Below are 19737 nucleotides of genomic sequence, written 5' to 3' on the forward strand. Positions count from 1 at the left end.
GTCCCGGCTGCATGCTAAGGCATTCGATTGGTTGGTTTCTCCCGGAAGCAGATGAGCTTGACCTCAGTTTTGGATATCCGCTCTTCCCGTCTTCTTCCTCAGGTTCGGGTGTTCAGCACAAGCACCCAAGGTCCGGAGGCTACCACAAGCCCCGACGGCAATCGGATGTGACAATTTTGTATCAGAGGTATGTTATCATCCACCACACAAAAATTCTCCCTTACTCCTTCTACCTCAATACTGCACACTCTCTCCTCCATGAACTAGAGGTACAATTTATGCTTGATCTCTATTAGCTAATCAAAACTGTTGATTTTTGGAGAATCAAAGGAGAAGACCTATATCTACAATTTCACCAAAGCGATTTGATTTCCCCCTCATTCACTTAAGGACCTTGGAAACCCTGGTTGTTGATTTCTTTGTGATAACTTGTCTTTATTTTGCTAGACCTTTGTGGTGATCTTGGGACCCCTATTCAGTTGTGGATGCGTGCCCCAAGCTTGTGTAAATATTTTGGTTGCCACTTTCAAGGATAACATAATGCTTAATGGAGCCTGAGTTAACCTTCGTGGTTTCCTCACCAGAGAATAGGTGAGGCCTTCGTGGCACACCTCTTCAACATAGACGTACTTCCCCTCAAAAGGAAAGAACTACGGGAATCAACCATTGTGTCCCCGCGTCCTTTGCTATCGGTTACCTCCGTTCTTTTACCATACTTTACAACTTGTATCTTGTATGTTAGTGTGCATCTTGTCATATATGGTAAATTCACTTAGTTGTTGCACATCTACAGAATTTACCTTTCATGTCAAGCCTAAATTGAAAAATAATTAAAATTTGATCAACACATATTCACCCCCTCTAGGTGGCCATGCGATCCTTTCAATAAAGTAGGGTTTTCTACAGATAGGTTAGGGTTTGGCAGTCGTCTTCTTGTTGGCCTTCGCCACGATGGAGATGACATCCTCTACAATAAGTGTTATCCAAGTCTTCGTTCGACGACAAGACCTCATTCGTGGTGCCAATGGTGGTGTTGGAGGATTACAATTATGTAGGTATGTGTCTTCGGATCTTGCTTCGCCGGATCAATTTGGATAAATCTTTGTCCCGACTGCTACGTCATCGACAATGGTGTTTCGTACTCTCGTGTCTGTTGCAACGTTAACCAGGTTGTTCGGTTATTTTTCCCTAACATACTAGTGTTGGTACTCTTTTCGATGTTGATTGACTACTTCAATAGTTACACGCGTGCATGTAACCTTGGCATTGCGGATCAAATTAAAACTATGAGAACCTTCGTTGGTATTTTCAAGTCTATGGTTTGGTATATGGTTTCGGATGCCTTTAGAGAAGTACGTGTGTCATGGAAGAAAGAAGAATTTGAAGATCTCAATGATTTGCTCGTTTATTTATACTTTATTTTGTAATCGTTGGAGTTAGCTTTGTATCATGTACTATTTGTTACTTTAAATATATGTGGTAACAATTGTTAAAAAAGTGGCTAGGTTAGATCGGTCATTTTCTAGACAAAGAACTAAACGCGACTCTAAAATAATGTAATGCATGTGGTGTTTCCCACTGGTTGTACTACCTCCGTCTAGAAACAATTGTCTTAGTTTTTTTTCTAAATATAGATGTATCTAGACACACTTTAGTTGTAGATACATCCGTATCTAAAAAAAAGTTGAGACATATATTTTTAGATGGAGAGAGAATATATATGAAGTATGAGAGAGAGAGGGGGATATGAATGGTTGACCTCACCTCCTTAAAGAGAAAGAAGGGCTATTTATAGTCCAAGGCAGAAAACTAGCCGTTTGGAGGAATTCTTACGACCCAAACCCACGGTAAGTTTCACGGTGCTGACCCTCCAGCAGACTTGGTCCGGCGTACAAACCAGGATGCCGAAATCCTCGCCGGATTGGTCTTCCAGTGCACAAGACTCGGTCAGTTTCAAACTGGCACGCCAGCTCCCTCGATTGTGCTAGAACCATTTCAGCTCCCACCAAAATCGTTCTTTGATATGCCAAATGGCATATACCGGAACAATCCGGCAACTGTCGACTAAGAATGGCGAGGAGCCTGGCACCAACAGTTCACATGCCGGTCTCGCAGAGACCCCTCAAACTGTAGTTTTCTCAAAAGAACTAAAATCTCACGATGTTTCTGAAGTCCGATTAAGATGAAACAAAATTTGTTGAAAATATAGCAACAAATAGAACCCCCCAAATTTGTTGAAATATTAGGAATCATCGGAGGATCTATTTACATGAATTTAGAGATAAAACCTCTCCACACAAAGAACTTGTAAAAACGTCCAAAGTCGAGAATGCAATACAAGACGCATATGGATTCCGTTTTCGATGAACTTGGGCTTGTTGAAAAGCTACCAACAGGCTCAAGAACCTCAGACAGAGAAACACCAATAAGCAACAAGAATTAGGGAATGCAAAGTATGCAAGGATTGAGCTCCCTAAGATGACGTGATCAAGTTACCCAATCAAAAGCCACTCTTGATAATGTGGCTATCTATCCTATAACCCGGTATCCCAACAACCACCTTGAGACTGGTAAAAGGAAAACCAAGCAAGGCCACACCTTTGCCTTGCGCATTCTCTTGATCTTGATGACAACGCTTCAACCTCCATGCAAGCCAGAATGCTTCACTTGATCATGTTGCTTCATGAAGACTCATAATTTTCTCCCCCATACACCGGCCACTATGGGATAGCTTCATCAAGGCGTGTCTTCAAATGTCCATTATCACAAAATGGGCGGCAAGCTTCAAACATAATATTCTCGTGTTGCTCATCTTGAACTTGCCCTTCTCAACCTTGATGGCGATCAGCACTTGATGTCATCCTCTCATGGGATATATGAGAACATACTCTTGATGCATGCCCATGGCAAGAAACCTAATCCACATATAAAACACAAATGCACATATATTATGGGTTAGTTCACAAAGCATAATTGACAAAGCTTATCATACTACAAGATCATACGATCCTAGGTGGTACATTCTTTATGTTTCATGGGTTGACCAACTTTAATTCAATCTTCACTCTTAATCTTTATTAACATTGTATCTCTCCATGATATATCATAATATCTTGATCATCCATTGCTTAACACATGAGCTAGAGTGTGGGGACCCCGGAGGTCGTAGGCTAGACAAACCCAGATCTTCATCTGGCATAAGCCTAACCTAGATCTCTAGGGCCTACATGGTGAGAATCGGTAACACAACAGTGACTCTACGACACAAAGAGTAATACAAGCTCATAACTGAGCGAAGAACCAAATATTACAAGCAGAGGTCACTGACCTGACATTTCATCAATCAACGGAAGCGAAGTTATGCTATTCTAAATAGCAAGATAGCAAAAGGTCTAAGAGGCCAGGAGCATAACGGCGACGTCCCAACCCATAGATTCCAGGCTGCCACCTGGGAATCCCAAGCTACTCGTCGATGTCGACCTAGAAACCTTCATTTGTTGGAGCGACTTCATCTGAAACAAAGCATGCAAAGCTGAGTACAGGGACTCAGCAAGACTTAGTACAACCTTTTAGCAAAGCTGGTATACGAAGTTTTATGTGGAGCTTATTTTGCAGAAAGCCAGTTTTCCTTTGTAAAACAAGAGGGAGCAGAAGCTCGTCTATTCAGATCATTTTAAAAAGGGATAAGAGAGCGATATCTCTAACTCTACTGGTCATCATATTGAATCCACCGAATCTTCATCATCAGCTGAACCTATCAACTAGGAGCACCCTCTCGATACCCTGAGAAGGGATCCTTATCACACATTGATTCCAAGTTTTACGATTAGGTTCAAGTTCTCTATGATCAACACGTCCTTTCCCAAGTCGTCCGTAACCGTGGACACGGCTTTTCGAAAAGATTTAACCCTGCAGGGGTGTACAACTTTACCCACACGCGCCGACCGACTCTTAACGCCACATGATTAACACACTTCCTTGGTGTGCCGGCAGAGGGTGGTCGACCAAAACCTTTCCCTTGCTTCGCCTATTCCATGAGTCAAACTAACTGGGGAGCTCCGTCATTGTAGGTAGCCATTCTCCGAGGCAGTCCCGGTCATTGTGCGAAGGGGATCCAGTTCAATGCCTCCAGCATCCTTCACCCCGGCCACGCCCTGTATGATGCACCTTTGAAAACCTTTTCCACACCTTTGCCATGCAGAATTTCAAATGGAACTCGCAATCTAATTGACTCATGGGTAAGCTAGGCAAGTTCGGGCCAAGGGGTTCCCATGGGCCCCGTGTGGTTGTACGCTCAGTCTTGGTTCCGAAGGCGAGAACCTCAGGTCCTAGTATCGGCGAGAACGAGTCAAATCACCACATACCCATGTGGCGGCCCATCCAAGCCTTTAAACATGTTTATTAACATCACTGATCTTACCACGTCATCCTACCATACTAGGTTCATTCGCAGCTCTGATTCATCAACCGGATGGATCAGAATTCGTCAACTAAGCATGGCTAAGCATAATCGATATAACGGCTCTAGTGGTGCACACATAGCTCAAACCTAGTCTTACTGGGAGAAGTGGATCAGAGTATTTAGGCTATAAGGATGGTAAATGCAACACATAGGATAACTATACCTGCCGATAAAACATATTGGAAACGAATGCAATATGTAGGAACCAGAAGTAAAAGCATTTCGAAATCATAATATGAACCAGGCTAGGGCTTGCCTTTGTCCCTGACAAACCAATGTGGATCTTCGGAGATACCATGCTTGACTTGTTCGTCGATGGACAATTATTGAGTTGCTGTCGTTGTCGATCTTCATCGTCTCGGGCACTTGCTCTATCGATCGCGAAGAAGCAAACACCGGAAAGGTAAAGGAACAATCAAAACATGGCATCGATGCAATGCGCATACAAGTATGATGATATGACATGTTAATTAGGTACTGAAATAACCCTAAGACGTCATCAATTTAACTGGTTCGACAGGACTAGGGTTAGTAGTTCCGGAGCCCTCAGAGGGGTTGATTATGTTCTTCTAAAACAACTAGGGTTCAAAGTTGTTTAACAATGCATGATTTTGTACCTAAATTGTAGATCTCATTTTTCTGAAATTTTTGATATATTATACATATTTTTCTGATTTAAAATGAATTACTTATGAATTTCACAAGATTTAATCATTTTTAAAACTATTTCTGAAAATAATAGAAACGGATTATTGCGTCGGCATGACGTCATGCTGACGTCAGCCGACGGCAGCTGCGGCTCAGACGAGCATGGCCCCGGCGTTCCCATGGGCGCGCGGTTGCGTGGACGGGCGTGTTAGATGCGCGTGAGCGAGGGGAGCCTAATAGGGCGGCGCCGCCTCGGATTGGTCACCGGCGCGTCGCCGGAGGTGAAACCCGGCGGCAACACAAGCAGGCGCACGGTGCGGCGGCGCTACAGCGAGCAATCGAGAACGGCGAGGGCACAGGGGAACTCAGAAACTCACCCTGAACGCGATGGAAGCGACGGCAAGGCTCGGGGAGGCTCGTGGCGCCGGCGTTGAGTTGATTCCCGGTGGCCAGACGCGGAGAAGAACGGGGTGGCGGTGGCGATTCACGGCACCCCGCGTCGATTCCTTCGACGAGGAGGGTCTGGGCGGCGAGGCGGAGCTCCGGGACCTCTCGCCGGAGCAAGGGGAGGCGAGGAATGGCGGGGGCGAGCAGCATCTGTGAGGGTTAGGGTTTCGGCCTAAACACGAGAAAGAGCAGGGAGAGGGGAACAGGGGTCCTAGGGTTCATCCGCGGCGGCCGGAGGGGTCTTTATAGGCCACCGGGGGCGGCGGCGATCATCTCAGCGTGCGGAAGAATCGAGTGGCCGGAGCTCTGCCACCGAGCTGCATCGGGGGGAGGAAGAAGATGGCATTTTTGCCAATACCCCCCTGGGATTTTCCTGGGCTGGGTTGGTTGCTGTTGTTGGGCCACTTGGGCCACGCCAGGGGTAAGTGAGAGATAGGCTGCGCCCAGGAGAGAGAGGGAGAGAGGGTTTTCTTTTCAAATCTGTTTTGTTTTTCTTTATTTTGTATCAAACATCTTTTGCTATTTGAATTTAGGTTTGAAACTTCAAACTTTATGAAACTTTCAACATAAACTTGGCTTCTGAAACATTCTATAAAGTTCCATGTATGTTGACTTTGGAGAAGATTTGATATACATTGAGCATTTGAATACATAGAGGGAAAGATTCAAACCAATACTTAGGGTTTTCAAATATATTTCCATTATGCATTTTTCTTAGGAAAAATTTCATGATGCTCATGATGCACAAACAACCCTAATCTAGGTTTAGCTAAAACAGGGATGTTACATAGAGCATGATTAAAATGAGTTCCACACAAGAACTTCATATTCATTTCTTCTTCTTTATCAAATCATATTTTTCTTTTCAAATCGATGATCATCATACCAATACTCAAGGTATACCTTTATCTTCATGTCATCCACACGTGAATCAGACACATGAACTACAAGTATTACCTAAGGAATATTCCTTCATAAAAATTCATTGAAAACATTAGTACATGGGAATTGTTATTAAAATACACTTGCAATCATGATACACTATATTTTTGGGTAGCTATTTCACATGACCATGGATAATAACAAATGTTGTTCATCTAACTTTTTATGCTTGGATCAGATAGGAGGCGATGCATCTAAAGTCTTAGGTGTGCATGGTGTCTTGGTGTGATGCAGGCGTTGGTGCTCTGCAGTTTTTGTTTCAGGTTGGTTGTACCTCCTCTGCAGTATATATCTTCATTCTTCGCCTCAGAAATTCAGAATAATGCATTGGGACGCAGTGTGCCACTAGCCTTAGTATACCTACGGAATATTCCTTCATAAAAATTCAGTGAAAACATTAGTACATGGGAATTGTTATTAAAGTACACTTACAATCACGATACACTATATTTTTCGGTAGCTATTTTACATGGCCATGGATAATAACAAATGTTGTTCATCTAACTTTTTATGCTTGGATCAGATAGGAGGCGATGCATCTAAAGTCGTAAGTACATGCACCAACTTCTGAACCCGATTAAACTTAGTCAGGATTAAGTTACATAATATGCTGATCCTTAAGTTACAATTTTTTTGGAGGAGGAAGTTTCCTTCAGACTGTTCATTCGAAACTTGTCATTTTTAGCTAAGCTACATGATTTCGAATTTGCCTATGAAAATTGGCACACATATTCATAGGTGCGTCCTCTATCTGTAGAATCCGCTTTCATAATTTTTAAAATGCTAAAAATACAAATTTTGGGCCTGCACATTAACTTGGATTCATGAATATACCTAGGAGCCACTACGTATCTTGGTAGGTCGTTTCACATTTCGAACACCTTCTGCAACTTGCAAAGAGTAAACAATATGAACAAAAGGTAGATATCTTTTACACGTGCAAATTATTCTAGAGTAAATTATAATATATGTTGCTAGAGTAAATTATTTATAAATTCGCAAAAAAAAAGAGTAAATTATTTATCTCTTGCTAATAATCCTCCTTAGGACCGCTAGAACTTTCACCATTATTTACTCCGTTGGCCATGACTTCCCTGTCATTTTTTTTTCTAGCCGCATCCTCCAGCTGGGCGTTGTCCTTCTTCCCATCTTCAGACGCAAGGTTCTCCTTCCCATCGGCTGCCATCTTTGCATCGTGCTCCTCAACCTTCTTCTTTTCCTCCTTCTCCTCCAATTTCTTTTTGAGCTCATGTACCAAATTGCCAAGACAAGCGTCCGCGTCGCGTGCTCCGCGCTTGGACATCATCATACACTCCGCCACATCCGCCGGAGTCATGTCAACCACCTGCAGCAGCATCTTGATGGCGTCGAACAGTGGGTGCGCGTCAACCCCGAGGTAGTTCTCGGCCAGCGTCCTGAAGGCCTCGAATCTGCAGTACGACATCTCGATGTGCCTGTCCATTCGCCCCCGACGGATCAACGCCGGATCAAGCTTGTCGAGGTGGTTGGTCGTGAACACGATGATACGCTCGCCGCTGTGCGCCGACCAGAGCCCGTCGATGAAGTTGAGCAGGCCGGACAGCGTGAGCATGCTACCTTTCTTGCGCTTCCTGTCGCTGACGCCGTCGTCGACCTCGTCATCTTGCGCCGCAGGCAGCATGGTGGCGCGGTTGCCGCTCAGGTCGAGGGAGCAGTCGATGTCCTCGATAACGATGATCGACTTGCTCTTGGTCTCGATGAAGAGCTTTCGGAGGTCGTAGTTCGTGTGCACTGTGGTCAGTTCGATGTCGTAGATGTCGTAATTGAGGTAGTTGGCCATGGCAGCGATCATGGTGGATTTGCCGGTGCCCGGGGGGCCGTGGAGGAGGTAGCCACGCTTCCACGCCCTGCCGATGCGGCGGTAGTAATCCTTGTTGTTGCGGAAGTCTTCAAGGTCGTCCATGATGTTCTGCTTTTCGGCTGGATCCATGGCGAGGGTGTCGAAAGTGGTCGGATGGTCGAAGTCAATGTAGCTCCACACCTCTTCCCTCGCACTATGGTAGTCGCGCTGCTTCTTGTTGGTGTAGAGCCTGCGGGGACGGTTGCTGACCGTGACATCTTGTCCTGTGCGGCGGACATACGGTAGGTACTCGTCGACGACGAGCCTCCGGTGCCTCTCGTGGAACGTCAGGCGGCAGCACCTCCCCGACGACCGGTACGACGCCTTATTTTCCGCTACCGCCGACCACCACATGGTGACGCCCTTGAACTCGTCCGCCACCTCCTGCCCCTCGCGGAGGCTGAGAACGAAGCCGTGGCCCTCGTCGGCGCCCTCGGCGCGGAGCTCCCGCGCCTCCCGCGAGCACACCTCGCTCAGGTACGCGAGCACCTCCGCGTAGGCGTCGCTTGACTTGGCCTTGCTGTTGTAGTAGGAGTAGGAGTAGTCTTCAGGCTTGGCGGCGATGTCGATGGTGACGAAGGGGTCGAGGAAAGGGAGGAGCCGTCGCACGGGCCGGCGGAGGTGCTGGTTGAAGTAGGTCCTCAGCACCGCGATCGGCGCGCACGCCGCGGCCACCGGCGTCAGGTAGATCCACGTCGACGAGCGGAAGTTGTCGAGCACTCCCATCATCTTGCCGTCGCGTAATCCGGATCGACCGACGCGTCCCACTGTCAACGCTGCACCTAGAAACACTTCGATATGGCACCTCCTGACCACCGGTAGGTACCATCTCCGGCTCAATCTACGATTATATAGTGAGAAGTTGTAAGGCTGGTGCCAATGCATCACCACACTATAGCCTGCCACGTTTTTTTCCTCACTCTCACCCCACGGTGCCAGTGCACAGGCTATAGTGTCAGCTCTCACTTCTCTCTCCTCCACATCATCATTTCTTTTTCAGATTAAGTTATTTCACGCGATTTTTTTAGACATTCGAAATAATGCAAGAAAATTATTTTATCAACTAAAAATGTTACCGATTACATAATAATCAAAAAAGTTGCATAATAAATTTTAAAAATTACATAATAAATAAAAATTCTACTCCTCTTCCTCTTCTTCCTGCTCCTCCTCCTCGTCGTCATCATCTTCCAGACCAAGCTCTTTTTCCACCATCTTGATGGCCTTCGCATGTTTGCGCTTTTCTGCTTCGTTCATGTCGTCGGTTGATCGGTCTTTCATTTTGTTCCATTGCTTGAATAGCTTAGCCTTCACTAAACCCTTCATCATGTTCCTCATCGCGAAGGATTTACTTCCTACCTCACTGCTTGATGAGGATTCCTTCCCCTTCCTCCGACCCTTACGTGCCGCGGCCTTAGCCCTATCGCGGCCCGGTGGACGCTCCTCCTCCGTCGTCGCCTCGCGGCCCGGTGGCTTTTTTTTCGGATTTTTTGAACCAGCAACGGCTACCCCAACAGCTAGCTGACGTGGACGAATCAGATCGCGCCACGTCAGCTAGACGTTACGCCCTCTCGCCCGCCTAATGCCCGCCTCTCGCCCGCCTCTCGTCTCCCTCTCGCCCCCACTCTCGCCTCCCTCTCGCTGCCAACGCTGCCGCCCCACTCTCGCCCGCCTCTCGCCTCCCTCTCGCCCCCAACGCAGGCGGTAGCCGGGTGGGAGCGGGCGATACCGCCGGGCGCCCGCGCCGCCGCCTCCCGCTCTCGTCTCGCCCCTCTCTCGCCTCTCTCTCGCCCCGCCTCGGGCGCTACCGTCCCTGCTACCGCCCGCAATGGCAGCAGCCTAAGCGAGGCAGTAGCGAGAGGAACACGGGTCACGGGGCGGACTGCAAGACAACTAGCTGCCACCGTACGCTTGAGCGCAACTAAGGATCTACTCCCTCCATCCAGAAAGAATGTCTTAAATTTGTTAAAATTTGATTGTATCCATATCGGATCTAGTACATTTAGTACATATATATATATTTAGATTTTTTGACAAAGTTAAGACGTCCTTTTATGAACAGAGAAAGTATAATTAATGGGTAACATCACCTTTCCCTCAACGTCGTAGTTTTTGCCTAGTTGGAAAAAAAGAGAAAAAAAGAGAAAGTTGTCTCCACTTAGCTAGAACCTAATTTTCTTTAAAAAAAAAGAGGTTGTTTTATATATTATAAAACATGTCTTATTTTAACAAATTAATTTCTTACTAAAAATTAATTAGTTATTATTATATAGATAACCTATTGTATAACTTATATTTGGTTCTTTCTCTAGATGACGATGGGAGGCTAAAGAAGATATGCCTTCTCTACTATTGTACATGCCCAAACACTGACCCACACAAATGGGCGCAATCGGAGCACTTGGTCGAATGAAACCACCATGACCTACTAGTCAAAGATCGACCGTCCATTTCTACTCGGGATTCACTGATGTGGGCATTCCATCGAACATTGGCACGCTACGACGACCTATGATATGTACTACCTCCGTTTCAAGAAATAAGGCACACGCGTATTCCAAGACGAATTTTGACCATAAAAATTGAGCAACAAAATCTTGATTATATTATATATAATTAGTATCGTTAGATTCATACTGAAAATAAATTTTTAATGATACTAATTTCATACAAACAATGTTTATCTATTTGAAGTATTTGTTGATTAAACAAAGAGCACTTAAAACGAGGGCGTCTTATTCCTTAAAACGGAAGTAGTAATGATTAAATCAGAGGTTTTGCCAACAATTTGCATTTGTGTCTCTTCTTTGTTTAGCTATTGTGGGCCACTTGGGTTTTACTTTATGTGTTCGGTTTGGGTATGTCCTACCAACTAGTTTCTGGCCGCCTAGGAGGTTGGACGACTAGGGTTATATTGTGCTCCATCGTATATCACCCTCCTTGGGACGGCGATTCCTATTATCCCATAAATCGAGTGTTTGCGTGTGTTATCAAGATTGTTTTGCCCGATCTTTCACGATCCACAAGAACCTGATAAATCTTCCAACCACACGATTTATCCAGCCTCAAGGTGGAGAATCTGACCCCACGAGCAACTCAATGATGAATGGCGAACCTCGCGCCTGAGTAGATTATCCGGCAGACGCAACGAGTTGATGAACAACACGGCTCACACCACGACACGACAAATCATGCAAACACTCGATTTATTGGATAATCAGGATATACAAGTTGGGAGGAATCCGGGAGATGTGCAATTGGGCAGTTAGTATATTTGTTGGCCTAAAGCTACATAAACATCTTCTGAAAGTAGCATCGGAGACGCCATGGCCACGCCGGAGAGAAAGAGATGTTATGGCCACGCCAGAAAGAGATAACTTGTAAATATGAAGCCTTTATTTGAAAGTAGCATCGAAGACGTCATGGCCACGTCCGAAAGGAAGAGACGTTTGCCCAGGAGAGGAGATGAACGATCGACGATGAGTAGAACAGTCAATATCGAACGAGCGTGCGTGCAGCCTCAGCCCTCAGTCGACGACCGTAGAAGTAAAAGGTGCAGGCTTCCACGCTCAGCCAAGAGGGTCGTCGTCCATGACTAACTGCATTGCGGTGGAAATCTCAAAAAAAAGGAAGGGGTAGGAGTACTCCTAGTCATGATAGAGAGTTAAAGTGCTCCGCGCTGCTTTACTTGTTTACTTGCAGCCGGTGACTCAGTGAAGGCCTACCTAAACCCATGGGCGGGCCCAGAACTTTGTAAATGGGTATTCAAAATAAATAAATAATACAAATAAAATTGGAAAAAATGGTGAGGACACCAGGATTCGAGCACAAGGCGTGCACATAGAAGCCAACTACCGCTAGCCAGCAGAACAACATACTATTCCTGTCAATAAGTGGACTGGGTTATATACAATGTAATGATAATTGATAGCTGTATCATATGATTTGAAATTTTTGACAAATATTTTGGGTATTCACCTGCATACCCATGAATACACATAGGCCCGCCCATGCCTAAACCTAGCTAGCCGCCAACAGAATACAGGTGTTGATGCATCTGCAAAGGTACGTCTAGGGCGTCTTTGGTTGCCTGGCCTCGCTTGACTCGCATCGGTCCAACAATTTTTGGTCTGTTTGGTTGGCTGGGTTCTATCGTGTTGTTGCACGAATCGGATATTAAAGTACCCTCGGACCAGACCCTGGAGGAACGCCCGGATCGGTCGTTTCTAGCGATGCAAGCAAATATCGTACGCAGCTGATGCAAAAATGCTTTGTCGGGGCACGCGTGGAGATGAGGAGGGAGATGGCGGGAGCTGCGGTGCGCATCGGCAAAAAGCGAAAAGGGGGGCGAGAAGGATTCCTTCACCTCCCGCCGCAGTCCATCGCCTATTTGTACCCCCTCCTCCACTCTCCCCCCAAATTTCGAGCTCGTCCTCCCATCGGCAAGCAGGTAAGAGGCGCACACATCTCCGGTCGGTGACGGTGGCAGTGGCGGCGGCAGCGACTGCATCTGGGCGGCTTCATCTTCTTCCTAGTGCAACACTTCTTCACCTCCGGCGATGACTGTAAGGATTCCCTTACCCCGGTACCTATGTTATGTTTAGATCTAGGTTAGGAGTTGTCAGATCTTGCTAGGATTTGATCTTGTAGCGGCGGTTAGTCCGGATTGTGGTGAGCTATCATGATCTTGCTAGGGTGCCACATTTCCGGTTCCTTGTTTGTCCCAAATGTGCTGACCTACTGATACGCGTACAGCACGCGTCCGTTGGGAACCCCAAGAGGAAGGTGTGATGCGTACAGCGGTAAGTTTTCCCTCAGAAAGAAACCAAGGTTTATCGAACCAGGAGGAGCCAAGAAGCACGTTGAAGGTTGATGGCGGCGAGATGTAGTGCGGCGCAACACCGGGATTCCGGCGCCAACGTGGAACCTGCACAACACAACCAAAGTACTTTGCCCCAACGAAACAGTGAGGTTGTCAATCTCACCGGCTTGCTGTAACAAAGGATTAGATGTATAGTGTGGATGATGATTGTTTGCAAAGAACAGTAAAGAACAATAGCAGCAGATTTGTATTTAATGTAAAAGAATGGACCGGGGTTCACAGTTCACTAGAGGTGTCTCCCCCATAAGATAAATAGCATGTTGGGTGAACAAATTACAGTCGGGCAATTGACAAATAGAGAGGGCATAACAATGCACATACATGATATAATGAGTATTGTGAGATTTAATTGGGCATTACGACAAAGTACATAGACCACTATCCAGCATGCATCTATGCCTAAAAAGTCCACCTTCAGGTTATCATCCGAACCCCTTCCAGTATTAAGTTGCAAACAACAGACAATTGCATTAAGTATGGTGCGTAATGTAATCAATAACTACATCCTCGGACATAGCATCAATGTTTTATCCCTAGTGGCAACAACACATCCACAACCTTAGAACTTTCCGTCACCTGTCCCGGATTTAATGGAGGCATGAACCCACTATCGAGCATAAATACTCCCTCTTGGAGTTAAGAGTAAAAACTTGCCGAGCCTCTACTAATAACGGAGAGCATGCAAGATCATAAACAACACATAGGTAATAGATTGATAATCAACATAACATAGTATTCTCTATCCATCGGATCCCGACAAACACAACATATAGAATTACGGATAGATGATCTTGATCATGTTAGGCAGCTCACAAGATCCGACAATGAAGCACATGAGGAGAAGACAACCATCTAGCTACTGCTATGGACCCATAGTCCAGGGGTGAACTACTCACTCATCACTCCGGAGGCGACCATGGCGGTGAAGAGTCCTCCGGGAGATGATTCCCCTCTCCGGCGGGGTGCCGGAGGCGATCTCCGGAATCCCCGAGATGGGATTGGCGGCGGCGGCGTCTCGGTAAGGTTTTCCGTATCTTGGCTCTCGATGCGGGGGTTTCGCGACGAAGGCTTTAAGTAGGCGGAAGGGCAACGCGGGGGCCACACGAGGGCCCCACACACCAGGGCCGCGTGGCCGGGGGCCGGGCCGCGCCGCCCTGTGGTGTCGGCGCCTCGTGGCCCCACTTCCTTTCCCCTCGGTCTTCCGGAAGCTTCGTGCAAAAATAGGACCCCGGGCGTTGATTTCGTCCAATTCCGAGAATATTTCCTTTGTAGGATTTCTGAAACCAAAAACAGCAGAAAACGACAATCGGCTCTTCGGCATCTCGTTAATAGGTTAGTGCCGGAAAATGCATAAATACGACATATAATGTGTATAAAACATGTAGATATCATCAATAATGTGGCATGGAACATAAGAAATTATCGATACGCCGGAGACGTATCACCTACCATGATCTTGCTAGGGTTTGTGTTGTCCACAGCTGCAATGAATTGCTTGTCTGATTTAGGGTGATGTTAGTATGGTTTGTATTGTCCAATTTAGCCATGTCGTTGTACCCAAGTAGATTCACGTTATATGTACTACGATGTGTGTAGGACTCCTTCTGTGATGACTTTAGCCATGACTATTGCTGTGATAGAGGTCGCACAGGCCATCAGGGACAACAAGCTTACGGACATGCATCCTGACATGTACAACGCGGTCATGGACATGCTTTGCTTCGCCGAGGAGGATCTCATGGCGGCGCTGAGCCACCTCGTCGACCACAAGGCCAAGGGTTGAAGATTTGTGGGCATGATCGGGCCACACCGCGTCCTCCGGCTAAGGAACTACCTTGACGATACGTCGCAAACGTATCTATAAATTTTTGATGCTCCATGCTTGTTTTACACCAATTTATATATGTTTTGTTTACACTTTGTTGCACTTTTATACATTTTCCGGCACTAACCTATTGACAGGATGCCACAGTGTCAGTTCCTTGTTTTCTGCTGTTTTGTATTTCAGTAAAGTTGGAGGAAATATTCTCAAAATTGGACGAAACAAAATCCGAAGTTAATATTTTACCGTAACAAAGACGAATTTCGGAGGAGAGACGGGGAGGCGCCACAGGATGGCCACACCACCCCATGGCGCAGCCAAGGGTGGGCCCACGCTACTATGTTGATATCGATTATATACTTATCATAAGTGATTTCTGATCTTGCATGCTCTCCGTTGCTAGTAGTTGCTTTGACCAAGTAAATGCTTGTGACTCCAAGAGGAAGTATTTATGCTCGATAGTGGATTCATGCCTCTAGTTTTCTGGAAGAGTGACAATAACTTCTAAGATTGTAAATGTGTTGTTGCTACTAGGGAGAAAACAATAATGTTTTATCTAAGGGTAATTCTATTGTTTACTTTACACACATTGCTTAATGCGATAATCTGTTGCTTGCAACTTAATTGATACGGGTATGGAGGCCTATGTGGAGCCCAGATTCAGGACTCCACCAGCTTAATTATCTTAGTTTATGTAATGGTCGTGGGCCAATTAGGGTTTTTATTGTTTTGAGTCAGTTTGGTTTGGGCCTGTCCAAGCCAAGTTAGGATGGCCCAATAGGGCTGGCCGGCTACCACCCCCTCATATAAGGTGGAGGGACGGCTAGGGTTTAGTTAGACAAGTTTAGGCTAAAGTTTAGGGTTTACCCCATTGCGTGTGTTCACGTGTATCATCCCTCCGGGGTACGGCACTGACGTTTATCTATTATATCCGGTGCGAAGGTTCTTGTGTTCATCAAGGATTGTCTAGCTCAAGGTTTGAGGCGTATCGTTCATCGATCCGTTGCTTGATGGATTCGTTCCCTCTTCTCCAGGCTGCGTTCATCGCGTTGTTGGGAGGATTTACTACCCCGTGTTCTCTCTGTGAAAGATCGGGCAACACGCTAGGTGGATCTGCTGGGATCCCCCTTATCATGTGGTATCAGTTTTCTGGGTTGCTCACTGCGAGGTTTTGTTGATCGATCGCATCTAGATCGGTTTGCATCGGAGAAGTTTGGCTCTAGATCGGTGGAGCTTGGCTCTCGGTCGAAGGAGGTTGGTTGGAGGAAGTTTGGAGTTGATTGGGCGAAGTTTTTCCATCGTCTCGGGCAGTTTTTGCAGCCAGAATCACGAATTTTCGAGTCTGGAATTGGGGAAGAAGATGGGGTTTCGGAGCTCCTCCGGCGCCAGGCCCGGTCAACCAGCTCTAGGACCGGCCTGGTCGGCCCAGGTCCCGGTCGGACTGGCCCTACAACCGGCCATCCTAGCCAAAACCGGCTCTCAGACCGGTGCCAACCGGATGGATGTCCAGGGGCTTCAGCGCGTTCGCCCGGTCGGCCACCCGGTCAAACCGGTCACTGGACCGGACCAACTGGTCCCCAGCCCGGTCAAACCGGCTGCTGCGCCGGACCAACCAGTCACCAGCCCGGTTCAACCGGCTGCTGGGCCGGATCGGCTTGTTTTCCGTTCAGCGCAATCGTCCGGACTTCCACTTCCGCATTATTCCGCACTGCAGTCATTTCCGGGTGATTTTCATGGGAAGCGGTGTATTTCAGGAAAAAGGTCTGGCGATGTTTTCAATGATTTTCTTGATATATTAGATGGTGTGTCGTTTGCTGAGACTACGATCAAGTGGAAACTTCATCATTATGCATCAGTTTCAGATTATGAGTTGTGGGAACGTCATATACACCAGGGTTTGCAAAGGTGTGGCGATTATGAGTTCTTGGATGGTTCTACACGGTTGGCACTTGCTGTTCGACGTGTGGATGAAGATATACACAATTGGTGGAACAAGGAGATGCGTGTGAAGGGCATTATGTTGCAACTTGGTTTGATTTGCGGGCATTCTTACGTGCGTGTTTTGTGTTTGGTAACAAGCCTACAATGCATGTGAAGACCCTCAAACAGCCACTTCGGGTTGTGTCACCGACGGCTGAGGTTGGCAAGAGATCGCAGTTATGTTCCAAAGAAGCTATGGCTATGTCTATTCCGTCTCATACAAAGGAGGTGGTGTGCTCTCACACTACCGTGGAGGAGGTTGTTCCAGTACAGACAGTCAGTGAGGAGAGGAAACCTGGCTCTGATACCAAAAGCACTACTGTGACTGTTGAGGAGGATGTACCATTGAGCGGGCTGAATAGGCAACTCAAGAAGGTACAAGATGATGCTTGCAGGACAGTTGACAAGGGTCAGCGGTGGAGTTTGTTTCAGACTCAGTGCATTGTAAAGGGCAAGGCTTGCAAGTTGATGATTGATGGTGGTAGCTGTACTAATGGCATAAGCAAGGCGATGGTGGCAGCATTGGGGTTGTCTACATGGCGTCTTCCTGAACCTAAGCGTCTTGAGTGGTTGAATAGCTGTGGTATGCTTAATATTACTCACAAGGTGCGTGTGCCATTTACAGTTGATGACTATGTTGATGAGATAGAGTGCGATGTGTTGCCATTGGAGGTGTGCGGATTGCTACTTGGGCGTCCTTGGCAGTATGATCGCAATGTGACACATGCTTGGAGAGAAAATACATATTCTTTTATGCATGGTGGCAAACAGCGGACTTTGAATCCTATGGGTGATGATCATATCAAGTCCGATGTGGAGTTAGTGGTGCATAAGGAGAAGTTGCACAAGCCTAAAGTGCAGCATGAGGTACATGATGTTCCGAGCATTGATGTTGGTGATGTTTCAGCCATGCCTGTAGATGACAAGACAATTCTTGTTGGTGACAAGCCGGATGAAGCTACACTTGTTGTTGATGTGGATGTTACAGGATGTGCTACAGTTCCAGTTTGTGTTGATGCTAGTATGCAGACTGATGATGTTTGTGCTGATAGTGTTTCAGTACATATGGCGCAGATGCGCGTGGGAGGAGTGGGAGGCGAGCGCGTTAGTGGAGACAGTGGGCAGCGGCACTACCGTGCTAGGAGTACTGCAGTCCAAGCTCATGTGGAGAAGAAAGGAGGCGCCAAGTGATGTATCAAGTCAAGAAGGCCGCGAGGGAGGATGTGGTGTGGAAGGCAAGCTAGACTTGAGGACGGCGAGGACGTGTCATGTTCATATCACGTCACCTTTTCCAGAAGACCCTCACACGTTGGGGACAACGCTTCTTGAAGGGGGGGAGGATGATACGGGCATGGAGGCCTATGTGGAGCCCAGATTCAGGACTCCACCAGCTTAATTATCTTAGTTTATGTAATGGTCATATGTGGGCCAATTAGGGTTTTTATTGTTTTGAGTCAGTTTGGTTTGGGCCTGTCCAAGCCAAGTTAGGATGGCCCAATAGGGCTGGTCGGCCACCACCCCCTCATATAAGGTGGAGGGACGGCTAGGGTTTAGTTAGACAAGTTTAGGCTAAAGTTTAGGGTTTACCCCATTGCGTGTGTTCACGTGTATCATCCCTCCGGGGGTACGGCGCTGCCGTTTATCTATTATATTCGCTGCGAAGGTTCTTATGTTCATCAAGGATTGTCTAGCTCAAGGTTTGAGGCGTATTGTTCATCGATCCGTTGCTTGCTGGATTCGTTCCCTCTTCTCCAGGCTGCGTTCATCGCGTTGTTGGGAGGATTTACTACCCCGTGTTCTCGCTGTGAAAGATCGGGCAACACCCTAGGTGGATCTGCTGGGATCCCCCTTATCATTAATATTGGAAGGTGTTCGGACAATAACCAAAAGGTGGATTATTAGTCATAGACGCAGTTGGATTACGGTCTATGTATTATGTTGTAATGCCCAAACGAATCTCATAGTAATCATCTTGACATGTATTATCGGTATTCTGTCAATTGCCCAGCTGTAATTTGTTCACCCAGCGTTATTTATCTTTATGGAGAGACACCTCTAGTGAACTGTGGACCCTGGTCCTTTCTTTTACACTGATACAATCATCCTGTTCTGTTTACTTACTGCAAGCACTGTGCTCTTTAATTCCACTCAAACAAATATCATCTTTCCACACAATACGTTTAATCCTTTGTGTTCAGCAAAATCGGTGAGATTGATAACCTCACTGTAAGTTGGGGCAAAGTATTTTGGTTGTGTTGTGTGCAGGTTCCACGTTGTTGCTGACGCCGGTAGTGCGCCCTGCCACAAGTCAGCTAGCAACACCTTCAGAAGTCACGCCTTTTTTCTACTGGTCGATTAAACCTTAGTTTCTTACTGAGGGAAAACTTTCTACCGTGCTCATCATACCTTCCTCTTGGGGTTCCCCAAAGGTGTGCAATCTGCGCTCATCAAGCTACTTTTCTGGCGCCGTTGCTGGGGAGAAAGAGGATTTCTGCAAGGGGAGTCTCTTATCTCCTATCTCTTTATTTTGTTATACTTTTGCTTAGTTTATTTTACTTTGTCTTGTTTGCTTCATTATATCAAAAGCACAAAAAAAATAGTCTCTATTATAGCTTTTATTTTTGTTGCTTTGTTTTAATTTTGCTAAAATGTGTACCGCTGAAAATACTAAGTTG

The 19737-nt window shown here is 46.5% G+C and overlaps 1 protein-coding gene across 1 annotated transcript; it reads right to left on the reverse strand.

Annotated features, from left to right (window-relative positions):
- Positions 1-7529: 7529 nt before the first annotated feature.
- Positions 7530-9107, reverse strand: LOC124649179 (AAA-ATPase At3g28610-like). The gene has a single exon (XM_047188847.1). It carries the CDS (start codon positions 9105-9107, stop codon positions 7530-7532), a length of 1578 nt encoding a protein of 525 aa, XP_047044803.1.
- Positions 9108-19737: the final 10630 nt, after the last annotated feature.

Source organism: Lolium rigidum, chromosome 1, assembly GCF_022539505.1.
Source record: "Lolium rigidum isolate FL_2022 chromosome 1, APGP_CSIRO_Lrig_0.1, whole genome shotgun sequence".
In the NCBI taxonomy this organism is placed as follows: Eukaryota; Viridiplantae; Streptophyta; class Magnoliopsida; order Poales; family Poaceae; genus Lolium; species Lolium rigidum.

Excerpts from the sequence above, each read along its gene's own strand:
- LOC124649179 (XM_047188847.1), bottom strand. The coding sequence starts at position 9,107 with ATGATGGGAGTGCTCGACAACTTCCGCTCGTCGACGTGGATCTACCTG.